Consider the following 24,147-nt stretch of genomic DNA (forward strand, 5'->3'; position numbering starts at 1 on the left):
GGGCGGCGGCGGGAGATGGCCAGCGGGAGCTGGGCGTCGGCGGCGAGCGGCGGGAGATGGGTGGCGGGAGCTGGACGGCGGCGGCGGGTGGCGAGAGTCGTGCGGGAGAGAGGGAGGGTAGGCGGGTGGGTGCGGGATCTGGCGTCGGTGCGGGGGTAGGGAGTGTCCAGAACTGATTTTAGTTGGTTTTAGGAGGGGGGTGAGGGCCTAAAAGATTTGGACCTCCTAAAAGATTTTAGTCACTTTTTAGGAGAAGTGTTTGGCACTTTATGCAGTTTTTAGTCACTTTTTAGGAGGTAAGGTTTTAGGAGGGTGGAAAGAAACAGGCCCTAAATCGAGCTAAAAGCCAACGACATTGGGCATAAACCTAGCTTAACTAGGCCTAAAGCACCATGAAAAGAAGACAAATGACCTACTACCTAGCTGAACTAGACCAATGTGGATAGCATCAATGTTGCGGTCCTTAATCAACCTATGTGAGTCTAACACACTCACCCCGATTTGCATTGCAGCCCAACCATGGGAACTTACCCAAGCCACCACGAGTGGTGCTCATTACCTTTTTATCAATATCGAAATCTTCTCTTGTAAATCATTTCCTATGAGGCCACGAGGCATGGTGATCTGGCCACTTATCAACTTCTACCATGGCAAGGCATGGTTAAGCATAAGATAGAAATGATTAATCTAGCAATCATAGTCACCGTAGAAGAGGTCAAGTAACCAAATGTATTCATGACCTAATATGTTCTACTCATCACCTAGCCTAAATAGAGTTAAGCTCATGCACACATATTGTCACACTTAGTTTTAAAACAAAACCGAATACTACCTATATGTATGTCAGGATCTAGTTTCGTACATATAGTGATATCATAAGTGAATAACAGTGGTTTTAAGTACCAAGGGGTTTTAAGTACCAAGGGGTTTTAAGTACAAGTTTTGTAAATATTACGATACCCTCCAATTGTGCTTATGGAGTGACTAGCGGCATTGTACAAAGGAGGAGATCGAGGCCCTTGGTGTTTTGGCTGAAGCCTTGCCAAGTGGAGACAATGGAGAGAATCTGGGAGAAGCTGATTCAAGGAACCACTTGAGCAAGGGAACCTATTGCTATCCCACAAGGATTCACACAACTAGAACTTGACACCCGCAAGGGCTCCAACGTGGAATAGTAAAAAGTGCGAGCTTCCAGATACCTCTGTAAAAAGTCATCGTGCCGATACTTTCATTATCCGTGGCTTTACATTATGCATTACTTATTGTAGCTTACACTATGCAATTTACCTTTCATGAATTGTCTTTGTGTAGCTTGTATGATTGGAAATTAGGAACCTATGATGCGAAACTTATGTGCAGTAGCAATAGCAACACATAGAAATTATTAGTACACATATAGATAGACATTATGTAGATTGTTACATGTGCAAGGTTGAGCCTTGTTTTCAAAATCCCTAATTCACTCACTCCCTCTTAGAGTGTCATCGTCCCTAGGTATAAGTTTTGATCAGGAGGTTGTCGAATTGGTAGAGCTTGGACACAATCACTACAAAGATTCAGGAATTTGACTGAGGCTGCCAATCTAACTCCATTTGGATCTCGGAGAAGTTAAAGGTTTTGTGTTACAAACATGAGTGCGCGGTCTAACCGACTTACTCGGAGAAAAGGACTGAGGTAAGTTTGGAAGCAAACGACCATAGATTCGACCAAGATCTTAGGGCAAGTTTTCATCCTAAAGCTTCCTACCGATGCTGAGAACATTATAAACCACAAGGATTCAACACGATAGCTTCAGGTCTTTTTTTAGCCGTATTTGTTTTTTAGATGCCATATACTTTGCAATCACAGTAGCTATATATGGTTCCTTTTTGTGAATATATTTTAAATATAATGTATACGGCGTCTTTCCATAATTTATTTATCTGAATATATAAAAATCCAATTTACTACCTCCAAGTATAGCCGAAGTCCAAATAACCCTTTAAAGAAACAAAAGGTTTATTTAACCCCTTGATTTTGCTACATCAGGTCAAAATGCACCTTTAACACATATTAGAAACTGGATTTGCTGATGTGGAGAGTTGATTGCTCAGTGTTTGCTGACTAGGAACGACACGTCAGCGGTCAAGGTGGTTTTGCCCGTGCCCAGCTCCGTTGCTGCCCACTGCGCATCGCCTGTAATCTGAGCAGCCCTCGACCGCATAGCGGCATAGGCACCTGGCCCTGCTGCCGCCTGCCGTGCAACGTCTATACTTCTGGTAGTTCGTGCCCCCGCGCGGCACTAGACCCTACACCGCTATCGCCTACTGCGTTGTGCACGGGCTTCTGCACCTCCGCGCAGCACCTAGCCCTACCTGGAGGCAGAACGTGGACGAGGTGCCAATTAAGGCCTCGTCCGGAACATAGGAAGAATGGAGGAAAAGTATAGGAAACTCATTCCATAAGAATCATCTTCTATCTCACCGTTTGGAACTAAGGAATTAGCACAAAACTTTTCAAAGGAATGGCAACTGCACTTGTACTATTGGAGGAATGAGAAAATGAGCTCTGAGCTCATGGGAAACTTTCCCACGGAAGCTCGCTAGCAGTCTCCCTCCATAATCATGCTTAAATAGCCTTGCTGTGCATTAGCAATGCATGGTATCATCGAAGTTGCTAGAAATATCCATGACCATTAATATTGCAAGTATAATAGTAAAGCATCTGTCAATTAGTTGATTGTTAATATATTAATATCAGTTTACGTTCCTACATTCCTTTATTCCTGTGTTTTGGATTCCTGAGTTCCAAACATCTCTTCCTATTTCTTCCTGTGTTTTTTATTCCTCTGTTTTGCAACCTTATTCCTATCATTTTCCTGTATTTCCACTCATTCCTTTTTTTTCCATTCCTACGTTCCAAAGGCCCTAAGAGTCCTAAGAGTTGGACTGAGGCTGATTCGGTGTTGAACCGGCCCCCCTAATAACAGGATGAAGTTCGAGCCAAACTTGGTTGGGATTCTGTTCACATTGCAAATCACGAATCCAAACCGAAACAAATTGCCATCAGACAATGGCTAGGAAAACAATCACAGGCAGACTTTATCGCCCTTTTTCTTAACTTTTTGACATAGGCTACAACCATATGTATTTACGGGCTGTTCCCACTTTTATTTCAGCATCTTGAATTGGACATGCTGCTCTTCATAGGGTACATCATATACCCCTACCTAACTTATGTTATGCACCTGAATGCAAAATAAATGGCAAGGCACCATGTAACGCAAGACATAATTTTAAAGGAAAACAATATTAAAAAAAATTGAAGACCAAATGTTACAACCTCGAGGAACATCTATTTCGGACTAAACAAAAACAGAGGTTGACATTCAGGGAAACTAACATCTGGCCCTAAATATAAGCAGTTTGAGCAGAGGCTGAGCACCTCATCTCAGGAGTGAAATATTCCGATTTTATATATCTATCTGAGGCTTCGCTTACACAACTTATTAAACAAAAGATGATCCCATTCAGTCAATCAAAACAATCAGCTAAAAACCCTAATTGAGTTAGGGCCCTGGTGTACTTGCCAGGTAATGTACATGGAACAACATTGATCAGGCTGGCCAGTAACCAGATGAAGCTTGTGATTCAGGAACTGATCACATATCCATACATAATTTAACAATTTTGTAGAATAGATGAGCTCAAGAAGTGCACAAACTGCAAAGGGAGTCCTCCAAGTTTGTCCATTGTCTCTAATCCGCTGCCATGAATGGGTCTACCTCACCAAGATCAGCAATGAGGGGCTCCAAGTCTTCAGGCTCACCTTCTTGCGTGAAATATGTAGGGAACGGTAGCAAAGCCGTGTCAGGTTTCTTGAATATAGAATCCTTAACGAAAACAAAGCTACCTTGAGGGCCAGGAACCTGCAAAAAGGGTAATGAGAGATACATAAAAATACATATCAGAACTTCTATGGTTGAGCAAAATAAGCTGTGACGTTAGAAATTATAAGTCACCTGGCCCTTCAGATATAGCAAGTTCCTGGCTGGGTCTATTTGGTAAACCCATACATTTTTCACTGTTCGTTGCACACCACCCATGCGTCCAGGCATCTTCCTATTTTTGAAAACCTGAAAGAATCCAATTGCTATGTCATTATATACGAATGACAGATATTACAATGTGGTTTCAACTGTACAGAATACTAAAGATGACCTCACTTCCATCCAAGGAAACTTATGAGAAGAAGATGTTTATTAGTGTTATATGCACAATCCATGGAAAGCACCAAACAAGTACTTTGTAAAACAAATCATATATGGGGCTAAATGAATAAAGCAGCTGCTGCCTTGACATTCCACCATGCAAGCATATAACCAGTTACCACTTTTTAACCAATGAGAATTGTTCCTAAATTCCAATGTAAGTACCGTAAGCCAGGAAACCAAAAGCACTTTGGCAGCATATATTTTACTACACGAGAAAGCATTAGTTCATGGGCATTGTAGATGTAAACACACATCTCCATTCTCCAAAGAATGCCCAGATCTGAATAAACAACATACTTCAGTTTTCATTGAAAACTTTTAAATTAACTGTACTATGATCATATCATTTAACAGGCTCGTTTTTCATAGCACACCCCTAGTATTTTTCTCAAACACGCAGAGAGCTGCGTATCATTATATTAGAAGAAAAAAGGGGCAAGCGCCCTTACAAACACACACCCACACCCACGTTGACCAACAATATGGTCTTATCAGCTTACCTATCAAGGAACACAAAACCATCTGCAAGCAATACTTAAAATCCATTATTCATCTTGTTAAGAGAATGTGTGATTTGTAGCAAACTTCACTGCTGCCTATCCTAATGGAAAGTACAGTGCCACTATTCTTAGAAGGGAGATGTATAACATTTTTTCAGTAAAAAAATGTGATACTGTTATGTAACATACCCTTCCAGGAGCATCTCTTTGACCAGTAGAACCGATACTGCGATGTGACAAAGATGCACCATGCGATGCAGGCATTCCTTTAAAACCATGTCTTTTCATTCCACCCTACAAGAATCACAGAAGGTCAAATTGTTGAACATTGATAATGTAGACATTATTGCTTTGTTCTAGAAGGATTGCCATTTGAAAAATAGGCAATATAAGAGTCGTAATACTCCTGTAATTGCAATGTCTTAATGTGGAATTGACAAGTTTTGCCGAGTTCGGTAACATCAACACATTTCCTCAAGGAAATTAATCTAGGATCTTGAAAATAAGAGAGAACTTGCACTATCACAAGAGCTATTATAAGAATTGGCCATTTACCATATACTGGTCCTCCTAGTTTCTCAAACCTCAATGCCCCTTTTGCTTTGTGGATATTAGCAACTAACAAGATGACACAGAAAACAGAATCACTGATACTATCTACCCCTCTCACATACCCAGCCCAATTCTGCTCTTTTATGTGCTAAGATTTTACAGAAAAGTTACTCAAGAACCCAAAAGGCACTGAACCAAAATAACACTAAGGATAACCATATAGTTACTAAGATGCACACGATTTTTGGACATTATGGCCTTTCACTCTCAGAGAAAATCAGGATCAGAATATACTATATGAAAAGTTGGACATTTCCTTATCCTCTTTGGTCTCTCGTTTAACATTATTGTGATTAGTAATTGCCACTGGTCATATTTTAACGCTACAGCACTATGTTTGCATATTCCCCCAATTGTAAAAAACGCATACAACATTTGCTTTTATTATCATAAATAGGTCACACATTAGCTGCAAGAGAAAATATATGCTTGAAATGGAACAACTTAAATTCAAAGCATAAACTGGAAACTTGTCTCATGCTTATTTCAAAATTTCCTCTATTCTCCTTTCAACTAATCAAATTGTGAGTTGTACACAAGCTAAGACCCTGGTGGATACTTAGCTGGCTTACATAAATGTGGTGATCTGTCTCAAGAAGTGAAGTCACAGGAAATAGTAGATATGGATAGGAAAGAATACGTACTGCAAAACCTTTGCCCTTCGTGATTCCAGTGACATCAACAAATTGTCCAGGTACAAAATGGCGAACTGTGATGGTTGTCCCAACAGGAAGTAGTGCATCCTCGGTAACTGGAAATTCCCTTAACTTTCTCTTCAAAGGCACTCCCTGTGCTCTAAAGTGGCCAACTTCTGGCTTTGTTAGGTGTTTTTCCTTCTTTTGACCTGCCCCAAGCTAACAAACACAAGGACAGGAATTTTGAAGTTAGCAATTTTTTTTGCAGAAGGAATGTAAATGGAGCAAACAAAGAAATAAATATATACGAGTTACCACTGTGCAATTCATTAGATTGATAAAATTAGAAAATTAAGACATGATAGTTCTCAGTAGCTTCTTATTCATGGTGCAAGTGCATGATATGAATTGTGGTTACCAAAACCTTATACTCTCCAGTTATATTGTTACAATTGACTTATGAACCCCTTTAGAAGTAAACTTGGTCAAAGACTAAGTTGATAGGATAACTTGCATACACCGATATTATGTTCCCAAAGAGAGTAGAATGGTCCAAGAACAAAAGAAATTTGGCACAAAAAAGAACTATCATTGTTCTACTCGTTTATCTTCCCTTATTTTTTCTTTACTTCTTTCTGTAGGCACTGCAGGAAGAGGCGTTGCCAGAACGCTGCTACATGGGTCCAGAAATAAACCAACTTACTGCTTAACAGAAGGAAATATTGAGATCTAATGAATCAACAACCAGATGTTACTGACCCCAACAATATTTTACAATATTTCACTGCAAAGTTAAGCCATTATCATCTTGGTTTAAACGATCTGATTGCTTTCGATTATAGCGAGCTAGTGAAACCAACAGTCGTCCAATACTTCATTTTTTTTCGGTGCTGTAGTATTTTGCGAATCGCGATCCCTACCTAACACCGACCACGTTCGGCAGAGAGAATCAGGGAAATTGCGCGGCACCTGTAGGGCGAAGAATCCCTCCTTCTCGGTAGTCTTGACCTGGGTGACGATGTTGTCGTCGACCCATAGGACGGTGATGGGCACCTTAGCGCCCCACTTGTCCCACATCGCCGACATCCCGCACTTGACGCCAATCACGCCGGTTCTCCGCGAGGTGGGGCCCATCGCCCCGGCCCGCGCCTCGATGATCCGGCCCCCGCCACCGCCCTCGCCCCCAGCGTCGTCGTCGTCGGAGTGGGAGACGAAGGGCTCCGCGGAGAAGAGGCGGGAAGGAGGCAGAAGGGGGAGGCGCGAGCCACCGCCGGCGGAGAGGGAGAGGCCGCGGAGGCGCGCGAGCAGGCCCCTCGAGGCGGCCGCCATGGTTGCGCCTGGAGACGGGCGGCGCGGGGCGGCGAGATGGGTGCTGCGGGGTTTACACGGCGGCGCGGCGAGATGGGGGTGTGCTGCCGTGCTGGGCAGTAGGGTTTAGTGAGCTGGGAGCCCGTGGGGGAAATGGCCCAATGGGGAGGAGAGACCATGCGCGCGGGCTCATTTTCAAGTGGGCCTGAACTCCATTGGGGTTTCCGCTTTTCCCCCTTTTATCTCCTACTCTTTTCCGATTTGCGAGAAGAACACACTTTGAACTTGAGTTGCACCAATTCAAAGTTTTGAAGGGCAAGTCACTATAATTAACAAAATATATGACTTTGCTTTAAGATAACAAGGCTGGGAGCATCTCCTATGAAGGATCACAAATTCTTCTTTTTAACGCGAAGGATTACAAACTCATGCTCATGGTAGCGGAAAGCCGGAAAGGTATGGCACGAACTCATGCTAACCAAAAGGGATCGAAGATAGTTGATGCTACAATGGACAGGAGAATAGCATGGAATCATTTCAGATGACGAACAAACGGATGTCTCTAAAAAGGTATTATTACTTTTGTACACCGACGAGACGCAATCAGAAACATTCCCGTAAAAAAAGAAATATATTCTCACACAAGTTCACCTAACAAGCTGCACTACTCTAAACTCGAAAAAATAACTCTCTTGACGCCGAGAACAGCACAAGCTACGTAGCTTGATGCACAAAACTAATGACTCAGCTAGTAAATGCAGAGGGCATCTTAAATAGATTTTACAAGGAGGTTGATTGGCTTGATGATCGCAGGATCAACCGTTTATATGATCTGATCCTAGTGGCATCAGTGATCAGTGATTCAGACATTCAGTGTGACCTATCCTGGAATTATTTCATATGGCATTTGTGACAAGATAAAGTCTTCAGGCTTCGAAGAAACGGAGCTCCACCATGGCCTCCTGATGCTTGGGGGAATACCATGCTGTAGCCTTTGCGGAACCTAGGACCTTCAGAGCCCAATCGATTGCAAAGATTGAATCATCCACTCGAACAAAATGGTCCTGGCTTCTGGGGTCAATGGCAACAGAGGATTCAACACGAAAACTGAAAGGCCCAACTATCTGCAACAAGAACAAGGAAGGGCTTTATTAAATAAGAAATGATACTAAAATAGCTTTCAAATGCCATCTTGTTTATCTGCTCCGAATTTATTGAAGGCAGTAATCAGAGAGAAATGGCAAAAAAGGTAATAACAATAATGAATCTTATGTCTATTGACGGGGTGAATATTATTGGCTATGCTATGTGTATCATAACATGTTAATCCCCTGACACAGTAGATGAAATTTGTTTCCTAACAACAGAGCAATTGGTGGTTGAAATCATAAGCATTAGGAATTGCACCAAATTGTAACTAATAAGACATAATTTAGCCATAGTTACATCATGACATAGAAGAGAAAGAGTTAAGGTGTTTCTATATCTAAGCATAGCCTACCCTTTGCAAGATAAGATTAAGATCTACAATGCATTATTTAGTATTATTAATATATAGCTTTCCTGAATTATTGTAGTTAGTCCCTAGCACCTCAGTTTTTTCAAAATCTTTGTGCACAATAAATTAAGTTGCAAGCAGTAATTGAAACAATAGGAAAGATGCCAATACCTCAATCGGCGGTAAGAATTGTATTCTTGTTAACAGGTATCAGAGTACACGCTGAAACAAAAACAAAGAATTAATTTACCTGCTGTTGAAGAGAAACAGTCACATCTGGACAAACATCACAGAATGTCTCTATATCAGGTCGTCTGGAGAAGAAGAAATCTTGTGCAAGGCGAGAAGCACCACATAAGAACAACGAGCCCGAGGCAATATCAAATCGGGCACTTGCCTTTGTCAAGTCCAGAAAAAGCCTCTGAAAATTCCCATATTGAGCAGTAAAAGTAACAGAAGCAAAGAGGTCTGCAAAGGCAGCAAATTTATTCCTCTCGTTAAACATCCTAAAAGCATTACTCCTTTGTGTTTCATCTCGTATAGACACTCTTCTTGAACAATCCCCCAAGTATCCACTTGCTACTGCACCTGAACAAAGAAAAAAAAAGAAAAATGTGAAATATCTGGTGCATTGCTGATGACCTATAAATATAATAGATTGCTACAAACTCAAAAGACAATAATTTCACATAGCTATGCAGAGATGCACTAATTGTCTTCTGTCTCATCACTCATCAGCGGAGAACCAGGCAGTAAAGCATATAGGGAAACATTGTCGTTCATGATACTGTACAGCAGTATCCATATGAATTTACAAGATATTATGAACTTGCAAAATCTTGAGATACATCACAAAAAAAAATTTAAAAAAGGCGCAAGGCACTAGTCAGGCAGCAAAGTGCTGCGACGCCTCCCTAGGCAGTCTTGGAGGCAATTAGTCGCTAGAAGCGAGGAGGTGCCTAGCACCTAGGTGCCACCTAGGCGAGGGCTAGGTGGCCAATTTTTCAAACAGTGAGCTGAGCAGCAGGAAACCGATGAACCAAATTATGATTAGGTTATATTCTGGATATCTGAAAATTGAAAAATCACAGCATGGTGTGTGAATGAAAAGGTTTCAAAAGCAGGTTGAGGGGAAATAACAGAACTTCTAGGCAAATGGATGCAAAGAATTTTCATTAAAAGAAGCTTGCACAATAAATTGCAGAAGCTCAGGGGCTGCTTTGACTGGCAAAAGGCTGTGGTCAACATCAAATGAAAGTGGACACTTACCAACGATACCAGTAAACGAAACATGTGAATCCGAGAGGAATACATCATATGGCTGAACGTTTTTTAGCTTATCTTCTTTTTTCCTCCAAGCATCAATGCTTTTCTTGATGGAAACAGCTGCTTTAGCACATAATCCAGGTAGCAAAGCAATAGGAACATCACTGGTCTCATCACCACCAAAACATTTTGGTTCCCCACTATTCTGCTGCAACAATAGATGATAACTCAATCCAGAACTGGAGCCAACTGAAGCAAGGTCAGCTGATAATGACAATGGCAAATCCCAATACACTCCCTTTTTATCAACAAATAATCCAGGCCAAGATGCTTGGAATGTAACATTTTGATGAGGAAGCTGCAATTGGCAAAGAGGCATCCATTTAATCCAAATGTTTAGAATACTAACAACAGAAATTAGTTAAGTAAAGTAAATATCCCCAAAAGGGAAAAAAAACAGAGAGAGAAAAAACAGGATAACATTTCCACAAACCATTATCGACAACTAGGTGTTCTAATCAACACACTGGAACAGATTTTTTTTTGGTTCAGAAATTGTAGTGGAAGCAACAAGAGTACCCACAAATAACTAACTGTATACCGAACAGCTTAAGAGCATCCAGATTTTTTGCCTTGTGGTGAAATATCGCTTTTCCTCGATCTCCCTTCTTGATATCATATAACTCCAGCAACAAAGTGGTGTCTGGTGTGATCAGGAGTTCCGTGCCTACACCTAATGACATAATATCATGTAAGTGTTTCTTCAAATCATTGGTGCATGAGCCCTCTTCATGTCGATTTGCTAATTTCTCTTTCACGACAGACACAAGCTTCTGGACATGAATTTTCTCCAAGATGGTAAAAGACCTGAACAGATCACATCAGGTTGTTATTAACATGATTTGGTCAGAAGCTTGTTGAACATTAATTATAATCTCTACTACTGTAGATATGTACATTGAGAAGGCTATTTTGTCCATTAGGTTAACCTGGGAGAAGAAAAAACTAGACTGTCTTCTCCCTCTCACTCAACAATAATATACTCATATTTCATACACCGAGAATAGAATGATAGCAGCACTTACAATCAACTATTGAACAAATCTACTCATATTTCATACACGGAGACATTATTACCTACATATATTGACCAGAGATGTGCGTACCCTTTGGAATCAACACTGATGTGCCCAAAACAGTCAATGCTAACAGAAGGATCCCAAAATTAAACAATCAACAGAAAAAAGAAATGGCAATCAGAATATATCAGCACAGTTAAAACAATATGTCACATTTTTCACTTTGATGCAAGGAAAGGATTATTTCAATCATACTACGGAGACCAAATCTACATTGTCTTTGGCGTCTCAAACTAAGATTGCAAGCAGAATATTACTATCTCCCAGCCGTAGTATCCTCGGAGCAGCGCAGATATGGGTTCGTTACCAGTTGTCCGTGAGGTGGAGGAGGTGGGCGTGGTGGACGAAGAGCCCGTCGCCGGCGGCGGAGAAGGTGGGGACGAGCGGGGACGCCATGAATCGGTGGAAGAAGTCGAGCTGCTTGGGGCGGGTGACGCGGGGGCCCCGGGACAGGCCGAGCGGCAAGGGGTCCCCCGGGACTGGGCGCGCCGTCCCCTCCATCGTCACCGGAGTCTCCGCGTCCAGCTCCCACCGCCCGTCCCCCTCCGACATCCATCGCATCCGCCGCAGCAACATCGCCGCCGCCGCCGCTGCCGCGCGTCGCTTTTTTGGAGTTGGTGGTCTCGCTTTCGCGTCCGCGTCGGAGTGTGCAGTTGGTGTGGACGAGGAGACGATAGGGGTGACGTGCCACGCCCACGATGCCCAGGTGCAGGTTGAATGACAAAATTTTGGGTTGTGAAGCAGTGTTAGAGCAATTGCAAAGTTAAAATTTAGAAAGTTTGTAGGAAAATTGAAATTCAACGGAGTTGTTATCTAGCTCTCCATCACATTCAACTTGCCAAACTTCTTCTTACATTTGCTAAATTTGGTAAGTCAATTTCCCTTGCCAAAGTGTGAGTCCCACGCGCAGTAATTGTCAGAATGGATAGTAAAATGGAGAAGCTGTTGTTGTAAAATAGAGAGGCTGTTGGAGTGAATGAAAAGTGTATATTTTTAAAGAGGAATCTAGCTGGGATTTGGAGAGTCAAAAATAGATAGTCTGTTGGAATAAGCAACTCAATATGAAGAGTAATCTTTTCACCAACTCAAATAGAGAGTCAAATAAAGACCTAAAAATAGACAATCTGTTGGAGATGTTGTGGCCTAGTTGCAGAGGGATTTCAAAAATACATGCAAAAGAAAAGCTGATGTATACTTCGAAAATTGTCTATTAGGGAGAGTGACAAAAATACAGATACTTGTATTAAAACAGAGGTAGCATAGTACAGCTCGATTTTACAGTAAATCCTCGAGTAAAATAGATATTACAACAAGAACCCTACTATTTATCTTCCTCAAAACCGAGTGCCGACAGCAGATCCAAGATTGCGAGACTGCACACACGGGATCTTCAAGCCACCAAACTCACCTGTCCAAATCAAAGGGCGGACTCCAAATATTGGCAAACTGCAAGAGATTCTCAGTAAAAGAGCATCAACTGTCAGTCACTTCGATTTGGCCCCATCACCACGTTCATCCTCCATGGATGTGAAGCATCAAAACCCAAAAGAATCAGAGCGCAGCACAAGCTTCCCCAGACCAAGCACTAGCACCTCCGTCGAAGAGGGCAACCTAGAAACAGAGTCCCATCTGCAGGCAACCGGATGGACCCAAAACAACCTTACCGGACAAATCGAGAAAGAAACCTTACCCAATTCATCCCGGAGGAGCAAAATCCACCTCACCATATCACCGTCACTGACCACCGACGAGAGGAACAACAGTTGCAGTTGAGCAAACACCTTTTTTCCGTCCATAAGCAACGAAAAGCATGGCACCCCGATAAACCCTAGCTCCACCGTTGAACTCCAACGATGAGCAAGACCTAGGCCTAGACAGACTCCTATCTAACCTATATACATCCGCACGCCGTAATACATATTTTGGACTTTTATAAAAAAGGGGATACACCATCGGTAGCCTAATTTGTGGTTCATTTAAAAACCTTGTGTACGCCATGTGAAGCTTGTACGTGTTGCACCAAATGAGAGTTGTCCACATGATATTTACCCCTTAACTGCTACTAACAAGGACCATTTAGGTAAGGCAATCTTGGCGTGACACAAGTTTTGAAGTAGGGAGCCTACACCCTCCATTCCAAAACATGGGCCATTTAAGTTGTCCCCCGAATCAAACTTCTCTACAAAATACACTAACATTGACAACATCGTATTAGTTTTATCAAATCCGTCATGAAATATGTCATGATAATTCATTTATTTGGTATTAAAGATGACCGTGATGGGAAAATTTGACTTAATCCATATTTTTGAAACGACGAGAGCAGTACATGGTTCCTTCCATAAAAGGTATGGAATTATTCATAGCGTGTTACAAACAAATACAAACGTCGTTCTGACTAGTAGTGCATCGTGCAAGGTTCCACCGAGTCTCTTCAAGCGATCAAAGCCAGCACCCAGTTAAATTTTTTACTTTTATAAATAAATAAACAAAGTTACCTGTTGCAAAAGAAGCAAACCCAAAAAAGAAAACGAAAGAACTTTGTTTTGCACAGCGTCGAATGGTGTGATGTACTGGTCTTCATCTTGTCATACTTCACAATTTACATATACAATGCAAATTGAAGGTATACACAACATAGGTCGTTGTGGCTCACCAAATACAACCTTTTTCTTTGGCCACGACAAAACTACTAGTACATGATTTACTCAGCGTATTATGAGCTACATGATTTATTCAGCATACTATGAGCTAATGATTTTAATTGTACATGCATACAAGATTCTCTGGTCATCTGTTCAAAACTCCAAATCGACAATTGTTACAGCCTAGCCACCAGTCATACTCAAAATCATTTTGTTTCTCTTCCCTGTCTTCTCCACATTGACTTGAACGCTCATTGAACTTTAATGTTTTCTCCCCGAGCATAAGAATGGCCATCATGGGCTAACGTCTGAAATATGTTTCAAGGATTGGCAAGTCAACAGTTAAAAAGTGAAATAGTGGTCACAAGTTAATTTGTCCACAGGAGACTAATAAAATGCACCCTGTTTGCAGGACTCTTAATTTTTACAATATCTAGTGTCCTATGAACAAAAGATGATTGTCCTGCAGCCAAGAAAATTTTTAGCAATGAGATGCGACCAATGAACAAAAAGTAATAGTGTTCCCTAGACCTATTTTCCAAATATACGGTTAGTCGATAAAATCAATGCTCACATGTCAGTTTCAGTAATTCAGTTTCATATTAAACAACTGTACATAACATTAACAATATACTTTATATTGATGTAGTAGTACTATATCAATTTTCAAAATAAGAGAAATGTGCTTCGCCCTTACTCATATGTATGCTTGTATCACTCTCTTTCATTCTACCTCATACTTGGATGATGGATACTTTTAAGGTCATATCCACCATAATAAACACTATGAACAAGGGTGATGACACCCCCAGGCTGGATGTGAAACTCGCTTAAACCAGTTCTTAGAGAGGTACCCACATTTGTAAGCACCCCGAATTCGAGCCCAGGTGGGTGACGGTGACCCCTTTGATGGGAGACACTACCAGCCAAGCTATCGCTCAGCTTTCATACTCACCATAATAGAAAAATGTGACCAAAATAGTCCTACATAGCATGTCTAATATTCTTCACAAGCTCCAAGATAGCCGAAATAATATTTTTTATTGATGTAATTAGTATCGTGTCATTGAATACCAAAAATGGATTTTTCGAGCCTGGACCAATAAACATGACAATAGAAAAATGGCAAAGTCAACAGTGCAGCAGATTGTATGGAGCTGTGTGTTTACCTGTTCTTGAGATTGGAAGTACATGAATGGAGTATAGTGTAGAAAATTTGAAACCCTTGATGTGTATATATCAGCATATCTACAGTAAAAGTAAAATTAGTTCCATACAATATTTTTTCTCACCATTACAATAATCATAGCCACTCACTTTTCAATTTGCCTGGTCAGATGACTCTTATCCCACAAGCCAGCACGTGACAGCCAACCCCATCTTAAGAGGGAAAAGTACTCGCTTAGCTTACTTTTCTAATAATTAAAGAGATATGTAGCAGGAGATCTATGAACAAGAATGAAAAATTGATTCCATAGACATGGACATTTGAATTGTAGGCATTAGAAATCAGAAGCAGAAAATAGGTTCAGTGGTTTCAAAGCAATTAATTTTATTAAAAAGTTCTTCCTGCAAGAAATATATCAGATAATAGATCTGAACACCCAAATTTTAAGGACTCCCCAATATTCACTAGCAGAATAAGAATTTAGGTCGCAACCAATGTACCTTTTATTAAAAAGTTCTCCATCTGATTCCAGCATAGGTCCAATCTTTTCATCTAATCTTTGCATAACAATGAGCAACTTTTGCATGCTTTCTGTAAGCTCATGGTCATCCATACAAGTTGCAGCAAGCGTCTGAAAAATGTGTATATCAGTACAAGTATATCAAGTACCTGAACAAAATTTTGGTTTGGAGCTAGAAGAAAATTGTGTGAAGCTGTGCACACAAAAGCAGATATCTGTAATATCGTATTGTTAATGCTGAAAATTTCTGTTTATCTCCCTTGAGGCCTGAAAAATAAGCCAAAACTACAGGACTGTCTTCATTCTTGGCTAAGATGTAGAAAAATTCATACATACAAAGGTTAAAATTTTCAAACATATGAAAAGAAAGAATTGAACGTGCTACAAGAATTGAACGTGCTGTAGCACATTAAAGTTGGGCTTCACTCTATTACCTGTGCAGGACGTGAATTAGAGCGTCTCTGCTGAGCCAGGCGAAGCTGGTTAAAAAGATCCCCCACAATTTCTTTTTGTTGTATAAGTGTGACAAGCTTTTCTTTCTGATCATAGCTTTGGACCAGTGCATCAAACTGCAAACAGGGAAGAAGAAATTGGTTAGTAAACAAGAAAGTACAGCTTAATCAGCAACATAGTACATACACCGTAACCTGTTGTCCTATCTGGGTTTGCTTCCAGATGACTTCAGAATCAAATGGTGCAAAAATGCTTTAAATTAACTTGGGCAATGGTCAGTGTAAGCACATCGGCAGCATATTGGAATAAAATTATATAAATGGTACAGAACCCTTCATGTAATTTTACCATCATATCACCAGTACACAGTGGTATTATTATGAGTATAGGCACCAACCAAACTAAAACCAACCTTAGGACCCATGTGATATTGTAAGACAAGGAAAGTCTAAGGAGTTTTGCTGCAATACTCAAAATAAAATGAGTTGTGTTCAATGATAGTTAGAGAATAAAATACCTTTTTTGTGCAAAAAAGTTTTCTGAAAAACAGAAATAAAATGTATGACAGGAAAAAATATCACACACAGAATCAAAAAAATGTCAAGAAGGATAAATCCCATTAGCTAGAATTAAAATGTGGTAATGCCAACTACATTGCCATTTTGTTTGAATTAGTGAGAAAAGGTAAGCAGACAAACCTCATCTTCTAGTTCTCTGCAGATTAATGCTGTCCTCCATCGTAAATGAACTTTTGACTGGCTTACATCTGTGTAAATATGGTCTCCAACATATAATATCTCATCCCCATGAATCTCTAGTGACTTTTCAACCATCTGAGCACTGCCACCAGAGTATAGCCCACCTAAAATACCCAATTGATAAAAGGGAAAGCAAAATCAGCCACAAAACAAAACTTTTATCATTCAAGATGGCAGTGAAAAATAGACAATAACATACAGAGAAAAAAACTAAGGTACCAGGATATAGTTACACAAACATAGAAAGGCTGAAGAGAAAAAGAAGGTAGCTCTCTTGGGTTTTTTTTTTCCAATCCAAACTCCCCTCCATCTCGTTGTAAAAAAAAAAAAAGAAAAGAAAATCATGTGTGCACTTGAGAAAGGTAAGTTCCAAACAGCAAAATTAGAGACAACATGGTGCCTGCACCTCACAGAACCTTTATATCTGGCACAACAAAAGCGAACAAGTGGCTCCCCTCTTGATTGGCAATGGAACTACAACTATAAATCATCTTAGATGTGGAAGCTTTTGCAAGGCATATATATCATACAAATGTAAAAATGTTCCTTTGTTATGCATCACGTTCAATTTTAACAATCAAATTTATGCTATGATACCAAATGAAAAAAAATTGCTCAAACCCATGTGCACATGCATGTGCCTCTTATGCAATCGCACGCACAACCAATGGAAGTTATGATGTATATAACCCACCTAGGCAACAGGATTCAAATCAGATGACATTGCATTCTATGCTGTACTACGTTGGATGATAGCTACGAAGTCATAAACTACTGAAGTAGTGTAGTAGGAATTGATATGCAAATACTTCTGTATTCCTCTACTACCACGAAAGAAAAGAGATCTTGCCCTTTTACCCGAAGTTTGTCTCATGGCCATGGATATATTCTGATTTCCATCCATTGAAGTTTTGAACAATAATAAACATAAAGATAGAGCATGATACATATTTGCAATTTGAAAGGAATATGTTCATTCACAGTGACAAAAAGAAGAATTACTAGATATTCTATTGGTTCAAAATAGTAACAGCGTGAAGAATTCTACCTGAATTTGCTTTAAAACAGGGGCGCATCAACCCATCGTCTGTTACAACCTCGTATAATGGATGTGAAAGTTGGAAAAACTCTGGCTTCCTTGCAGAGACTATAACCTACAGAAAGAAAGAATCAAATGATTTAATGAAGTTGCCAGCATGTTCAGTAAGCAACGACTGACATAAAGGAGAGATATTTCTATTTTAATGAAATGACACGCAGCTCTCCTGCATCGTTTGAGGAAAAAAAATAAAGGAGAGATACAACTTACCATCTCAAAAAGATCTCTCCATCCCACATCATTAGGAAGAAACCGATTGAATGCATGATTCATCATTTTGTTTGTATAGTGGTAATCCGAGTTAGTAATAAGAAGCAACTTTTTCCCAGCCTGATAAATTTGAAGGGGGGAAGTCAGCATAACAGTGTAATGGTTCTATTACTTCGAGTTGATCATGAGCCCATAAGGTGCCAGTGTGCTAACCTCTTTTTGATCAAGAAGAGCTAAAGGCAGTTCTGGATCAGGCTCTACAAACCGCTCAGGCTCAGCCATTATTTCTCTCTACATATCAGCCAGCTAAAGAAATTTTCAGAAACAATATAGTCATATATCATACATAATAAACCAAATAGTACCTTAAGTTGGCCTTCTACATGTGCTCGAAAAAGTGCTTTGGAAACAGCCTGGAAAAAGAAATGACTCTGAACTTCATAACATAGCAAAAGTGATCAAGGACAAAAGTTCCACAACAAGTCAGCAAAGACATTGCATGATAGCTGCTACATTATTTTTCTCTTGCTGCATAGATTGATGCACTTTTATTCATTCCTTTTATTTTTTTAATACATATTACCAACAGCAGTTTTTTACCCTGATGTATTCCGTTCAAAAAGAAAAGAAAAGGAGGCAGCAGTGCACATTACATTGTACAGCCCTTTGTAATCCAATGGTCCAAGTTCAGCTGGCACCAGCCCCTGATCCAACTTGTCGACCATCTGAAGAAAAGGCCAACACAATACTCATATTCAGATGGTACAATTCAAACTTGAGAAATGCTTAGTGTGAGAGATCACATTTAAGATTTAGAAGGTCTACATAATCATTTCAAAAGCACTGCAACTATTCCCTGAATGAATCAAAACCGGGTCAATTGTGTTAATGCATATGGATTAGGAATAAATAATCAGACTTCTGAGCAAACAGCATGTTTGTTAGATGAACTTTTCAGTCGTGATTTAATCTGCTCAGGACAAGCCAAATGCCAGTGCACCACTAAGTAGTACAATTTGATGCTACTACAAACCTCACTACTACCAAACTGAATGATCACAAGATTCACAATCTGGTTGTTACATCCTCAATGGCCATCATCCCAACTTACTAAATTAATGTACAAATCTATGAGGTAAAATATAAACGAACTTGAGGTAAAATATAAACGAACTCCAAGTCCTTGGAAGGAAAAGGCATAGTATTCAAGGATAAAAGAGAAGAGAACACCAAACCACTACCAGAATTTCAGCTGGCTCACTTAGCATAGTATTTCATCTGAGCTTTTTTCTGCAACTCTCTTACCAAGTTTTTCATTAATATGGACAAACACTTAGCTTCATGAAAATTATATAACTCAATCGCTTATAAATATAAATAATAGAGAAATCATTAGCCCTCCAGATACACAAATGAGAAAGATGAACGTGGATTAAATAATCTTAGATATTAAGTGGCATACACATTGAAATGATTATCACATAAAAGGAAAAGGTAGGAACCTGCATGAACATGACAGCTTCAGAAACAGAGAAAAGGGTATTAAGGAACTCCCATCGACTTTCTTTCCGCAGGTCCACCAATTCTCTTCCATATATTTCACTATTCAAAGACATGAATTAGAATTCTCACCTCTGGAGTGTGGAAACTTTGACAAATGTGTTACTTCTACCTCACAGAAGAAGTGGAAAGCATCTGGGTACCATGCATGGCCCTTTTAATGTAACCAAAACGATCAGCTTTGACCAAGTTTCCTTTTTCTTTATCAATAACAAGACCTCTTATGACCTGTGATAGAGTAATTGTATCACTAGGCGTGATGTATGCTTATTACAGATGAATTACACAGCAGAGCACTACCAGATCAGGATCAAATTTAAGGTCATCAACTGGGAAACCCATGCTCTTAAGGTTGTCCATCCCATAATCATATGCACGCCCTTCCCAGGCCTGCATAAATATTTTGTCACTACATAGTAATTGTAGAAAAACAATACATGTATATTCAAATAAATCTACAGTGCAAATCACATTGAAAATTCACATAAACTTATCCCTGACATAGACTTTATGAACAGAAGATCTAGAAATATCAACTTTAATCAACACTGAGAATTAAGATCATACATACATTATACCTTGGAGTAACCAGTCATATCAGTTCAACATATTTACGGAATTTTCTAAAAGTGCGAACCCCAAGTATCAGAACAGTTTATTGGTGAATCAAGAAAATGGACAATGAAGTACCATCACGTTGTAATGAATTAATGTATAATCCATATCATAGCCAATCACACTGATAGATCGAAGATTTAGTGTCCTGGTGCAGAAAATTCCACGAGGAGAGTGTCTTACTGAAAATGGGTCCTGCATTTTTACGAAATTGACATTAGTCTCGTTGTTTGAAAGCTGAGTGTTTTTGCATCATGATGATACTCAACCAAGATATAATTGGAGAAGGAGCAACCAAAAAATGGGAGTTGCAGAGCAAAATGTTAGGCTGTTAGCAGACAGAACATAACTGCGAAGTTAATTCTGCTTTTTACAATGCAGAAAACTGTACATGAAAGTTTGATTATAATTTGTCTTTCAACATGATATGCTTGTTTTCTATTCCTCATTTCCTTGGGGTTTTTTGGCATTTCCACGAATATCCACTAAAGCTATATATATCACTGAATATTGAAGCTTATGTTGCTACAAAGGCATGTAACTTGTAGGTTATTCACAAAAAAAGGGAATGCCTTATCAAGAACCATCACGAAAAAACTTTTAGCAAAACCACTTTACAACAGTTATGTTGGGATGCATTTCACAGTAAATGAGATTTGTCTCAGAATAGTAAAAAAAAGGCTAAAAGTTTTGTGAGTCCTTTAAAAAAACACAAAACAATTTCAAAGCTATGGTACAACTATTGATTTTGTAAACTTAGATCCTTGTCAACAGCCATCATGCAAAAACTTTTATCAAGCCATTTACAACAGTGACATTGGAATGCATTTTAAAGTAAATTAGATTTGTTTAAAAATAGTACTAAAAACCTAACAGTCTTGTTTGGGTCCTTTTCCAAGAAAAAAGGCACAAAAGAATTTCAAAGCTATGAAACAACTATTGATTTTGTAAGCTGAAAGACCAATGCAAGAGAAAAAATTCCTTTCACCAATAAGAGAACCCTCATTCTCTCTTCTGCCAGCAAACAAAAAAAAATACCATTGTCGCTTCACAACTTTTCTATAGCCATCTCTTTCCTTTTGCCATTACTTGATGGTCAAATATCGTCAAACTCAACTAGCATGTTAGTTTTCCGACAAATACTAAAGGACCCATGTTTGGATGTGCCAGAGTGTGAGATCACTGACTGCTAATGGATTCGTAGTGACTGCTGATGGATTTGTAATGACTGCTTCTGATACAAGCCACCTCTTTAATTCTTACCCAACAGAGCTAAATAGTGCCAATACGAGACGATGTTACTCAGCAGGCATGAAAGAGAGCATTGATTTACCGACTTCTTCTGGCACATGAGGACAATTGAGTCTTAGTGGACAAAAGTCTAAATCCATGGGTGATCAAACATCATTGGTTCATGGAATTCTTGCAGACATGGTAAAAGAAGAAGAAGAAAACAAGTTTCTAGCAGACTGGGTGAAAAGTTATTACTGCAACAGTATAAGAGGAAATACTGATTCCTTAAGTGGAAAATCTTAAAATTTATCTAACTTCAAGCATATAACTGTGGTAACTAAGATGGTGGTCATGCTGGAATCAGAGTGACGCTGAGTACGAATTTATAACGACACAACATCAGAACATGAATAGAAACAAAAGATGCATACCACCAAACATTAACGAGGACAATACCAAGAAAAGGATAGAATATTACTGCAATTCCCAAGTCATGAAGCAACGTTTCAGCTTCTCCTGCTTCTTTCCAAGCAATCTCCTCAATAGGGCCATGCAGTGTTGACTCGCCATTCCCACCTAAAATCGAAGCACGTGGGAGCAATTACAACGAAGTTATTATAATATAGGAGTAGTAATTTCGATGCTGTTGCAGTATTCCGTTAGCAATTACGAAAGCCGTTTTTACTTAATCACATAAGAATATATAGTTGTTGATGCTTTTGTCGCACATTGCAATACTCTTCAAACATTGAGCAGTAATATCATCCACGAACCAACAGCAAGTACCGTATGAATTTAAAATTAATGAGATTGGAGCTCACCAAGCGCCTCGAGGCGCTCCCTCCGCACGTTCAAATCACCCCTGGTGCTCTGCCCGAGGTAGTCCACCTGCGAGAGCCCCGACGAGGTGACCGAGAAGTAGGACTCCTCCTCGTCCTCGAACACGTCCTCCTCGCCACGCTCTCCCTCCACCGCCGCCGGCCTGCTGGCGTCGAGCGCGCGGCACCGGAGCGAGAGGGGAGGGCGGCGGCGGGGGAGAGCTCTGAGCAGGCGCTGCGGCCGCGAGGATGGTCCGGAGCGCTGCGGAGGCGACGGCAGCGGCGCGGCTCGGAGGCGGAGGAGGCGCACGAGCTCCGCGGCGTCCGCCATTGCTGGTGCGCGGCGGCGGCGGGTCTAGCCAGCCGTTTGGTGAGGAGGAGAGCTTGCGCGAGGACTGGATGGGGAAGTGGGGAAGTGGGGCCGGTTAAAATGACAACGAAGAAAGTAAACGGGGTCCCATGCGTCATGTCTTTTTGGAAATTTGTCTCGGATCTTAGGGCATGTACAACCCACAGACAGTTTGTCGTCTGTATGATGATGTCACACCATATAAAGACACCTAAATAGACAGCGCGTACAACCCATTGTCTGTTTAGTTGTCTGTTAAGTTTTTAATGACCGCATGTAGCCACGATCAATCGTAAATAAGACTTGTGTATACTATTGTGTTGCTTGTTGAAAAAAAGTAAGATCAAGCATAAAAAAAGTAAGATCAAGCATAAATAAGATGATCGTAGTTACACTATCTTTTTGAAACATGAATATAAATGATATTTGAATATATTTATATTAATGTAATAGAACAAAATCTGAGAGTAAGCCTCTACGACGGCGTGCCCGACGTCCTGCATATGTACACAGCAGTTATTCTTCAGTCCATGTTCAGAGTTACATCATTTTAGACCTATCGAACATCTTCCACATTGTTCAGAATCCACAGCTGATGGGATGCCAAACTTACCATGTTGTACTGGACCTTTAGAACATCTATAAAGGTTGGAGGCAGGTTGGGGAATCTGGATTTCAGAAGCTGCACAAGAGTGTCGACTCTTTCGATGCGCACCGACATCTTGTCAAGTTCTGACGAACTATCCTTCATGAAGTTCCAGGAATGCCGTCCTGGGGACTTCTTGCTCTTTTCCTCTAAAATCCTTTGGTTCCATGCAAACACTGCACCCTCCAACCGGTTTATAGTCTCGAGCACACTATGCTCAGTTTTCAAACTGAGAGAAACAAAGATTTCCTCTATAGGAATATACTCCGTGGTTATAGCTTGATACAAATCTTCGCCCAAGCTAGCTCTCCCTGACTGCAAAGACCAAAAAAATATTTACAGTGTTATCAGAATCTCAATTCAACCACTGTTGAACCATTGTTGAACTACTAAAAGAGACTTCAGTCATATATCAGAAATCCAATGGGGTTTAAAGGTCAACCAAAATTTGCTATAGCCTACAAAATAGTCAATATCAGGACAGTCAGGGGAAGTTTATCTCACCAATCATCACAAATTAAGCATCAATATTGAAATTCCAAAACATACTACTTTTCCTGAACTTGCATACCAACAAAATCAGCAAGTGCTGCGGAAACCATCAAGCTTACAGCCAGTACAAGAGTGATGAACGGGGCCAGCGGGCCACTGAACGCCGGCGAGGCGCTGAAGTCGCTTCCGGCTTCGCTGAACATGAGGCTGTGCCCGTACGGTAGCGGCCTGTCCGGCAGCTCCGGTACGTCCATGTCCCCCTCCAGCATCCTCAACGTGTCGCCGATGGTCGGCCGGAGCGCCACCATCACGTGCGCGCACAAGATCCCCACGAGCACGAACTTCTCCATGACCCCGCTCCGGGGGCTCCC

The 24,147-nt window shown here is 40.5% G+C and overlaps 3 protein-coding genes across 3 annotated transcripts; all 3 read right to left on the minus strand.

Annotated features, from left to right (window-relative positions):
- Positions 1-3,372: 3,372 nt before the first annotated feature.
- On the minus strand, positions 3,373-7,459 carry LOC101776094 (50S ribosomal protein L3-2, chloroplastic). Its single transcript, XM_004967803.4, has 5 exons — positions 6,969-7,459; positions 6,009-6,218; positions 4,942-5,046; positions 4,001-4,114; positions 3,373-3,907 (listed from the first exon to the last, which is right to left on the minus strand). Exons 1-5 carry the CDS (start codon positions 7,326-7,328, stop codon positions 3,737-3,739), a joined length of 960 nt encoding a protein of 319 aa, XP_004967860.1. The 5' UTR covers positions 7,329-7,459; the 3' UTR covers positions 3,373-3,736.
- A 370-nt stretch (positions 7,460-7,829) lies between these two features.
- On the minus strand, positions 7,830-11,923 carry LOC101776500 (protein TRIGALACTOSYLDIACYLGLYCEROL 4, chloroplastic). The gene is made up of 5 exons (XM_004967804.3): positions 11,518-11,923; positions 10,704-10,938; positions 10,075-10,429; positions 9,056-9,393; positions 7,830-8,431 (listed from the first exon to the last, which is right to left on the minus strand). The coding sequence occupies exons 1-5, from the start codon at positions 11,784-11,786 to the stop codon at positions 8,234-8,236; spliced, it is 1,395 nt and encodes a 464-aa protein (XP_004967861.1). The 5' UTR covers positions 11,787-11,923; the 3' UTR covers positions 7,830-8,233.
- A 1,848-nt stretch (positions 11,924-13,771) lies between these two features.
- Positions 13,772-22,689, minus strand: LOC101776906 (5'-nucleotidase domain-containing protein 4). Its single transcript, XM_004967806.2, has 17 exons — positions 22,293-22,689; positions 21,950-22,047; positions 20,314-20,433; positions 19,924-20,013; positions 19,736-19,851; positions 19,566-19,665; positions 18,717-18,788; positions 18,429-18,476; positions 18,277-18,354; positions 18,064-18,183; positions 17,803-17,908; positions 16,695-16,858; positions 15,978-16,112; positions 15,524-15,654; positions 15,173-15,235; positions 15,025-15,103; positions 13,772-14,163 (listed from the first exon to the last, which is right to left on the minus strand). The coding sequence occupies exons 1-17, from the start codon at positions 22,618-22,620 to the stop codon at positions 14,107-14,109; spliced, it is 1,905 nt and encodes a 634-aa protein (XP_004967863.1). The 5' UTR covers positions 22,621-22,689; the 3' UTR covers positions 13,772-14,106.
- Positions 22,690-24,147: the final 1,458 nt, after the last annotated feature.

This window comes from Setaria italica, chromosome V (assembly GCF_000263155.2).
Source record: "Setaria italica strain Yugu1 chromosome V, Setaria_italica_v2.0, whole genome shotgun sequence".
NCBI classification, from domain to species: domain Eukaryota; kingdom Viridiplantae; phylum Streptophyta; class Magnoliopsida; order Poales; family Poaceae; genus Setaria; species Setaria italica.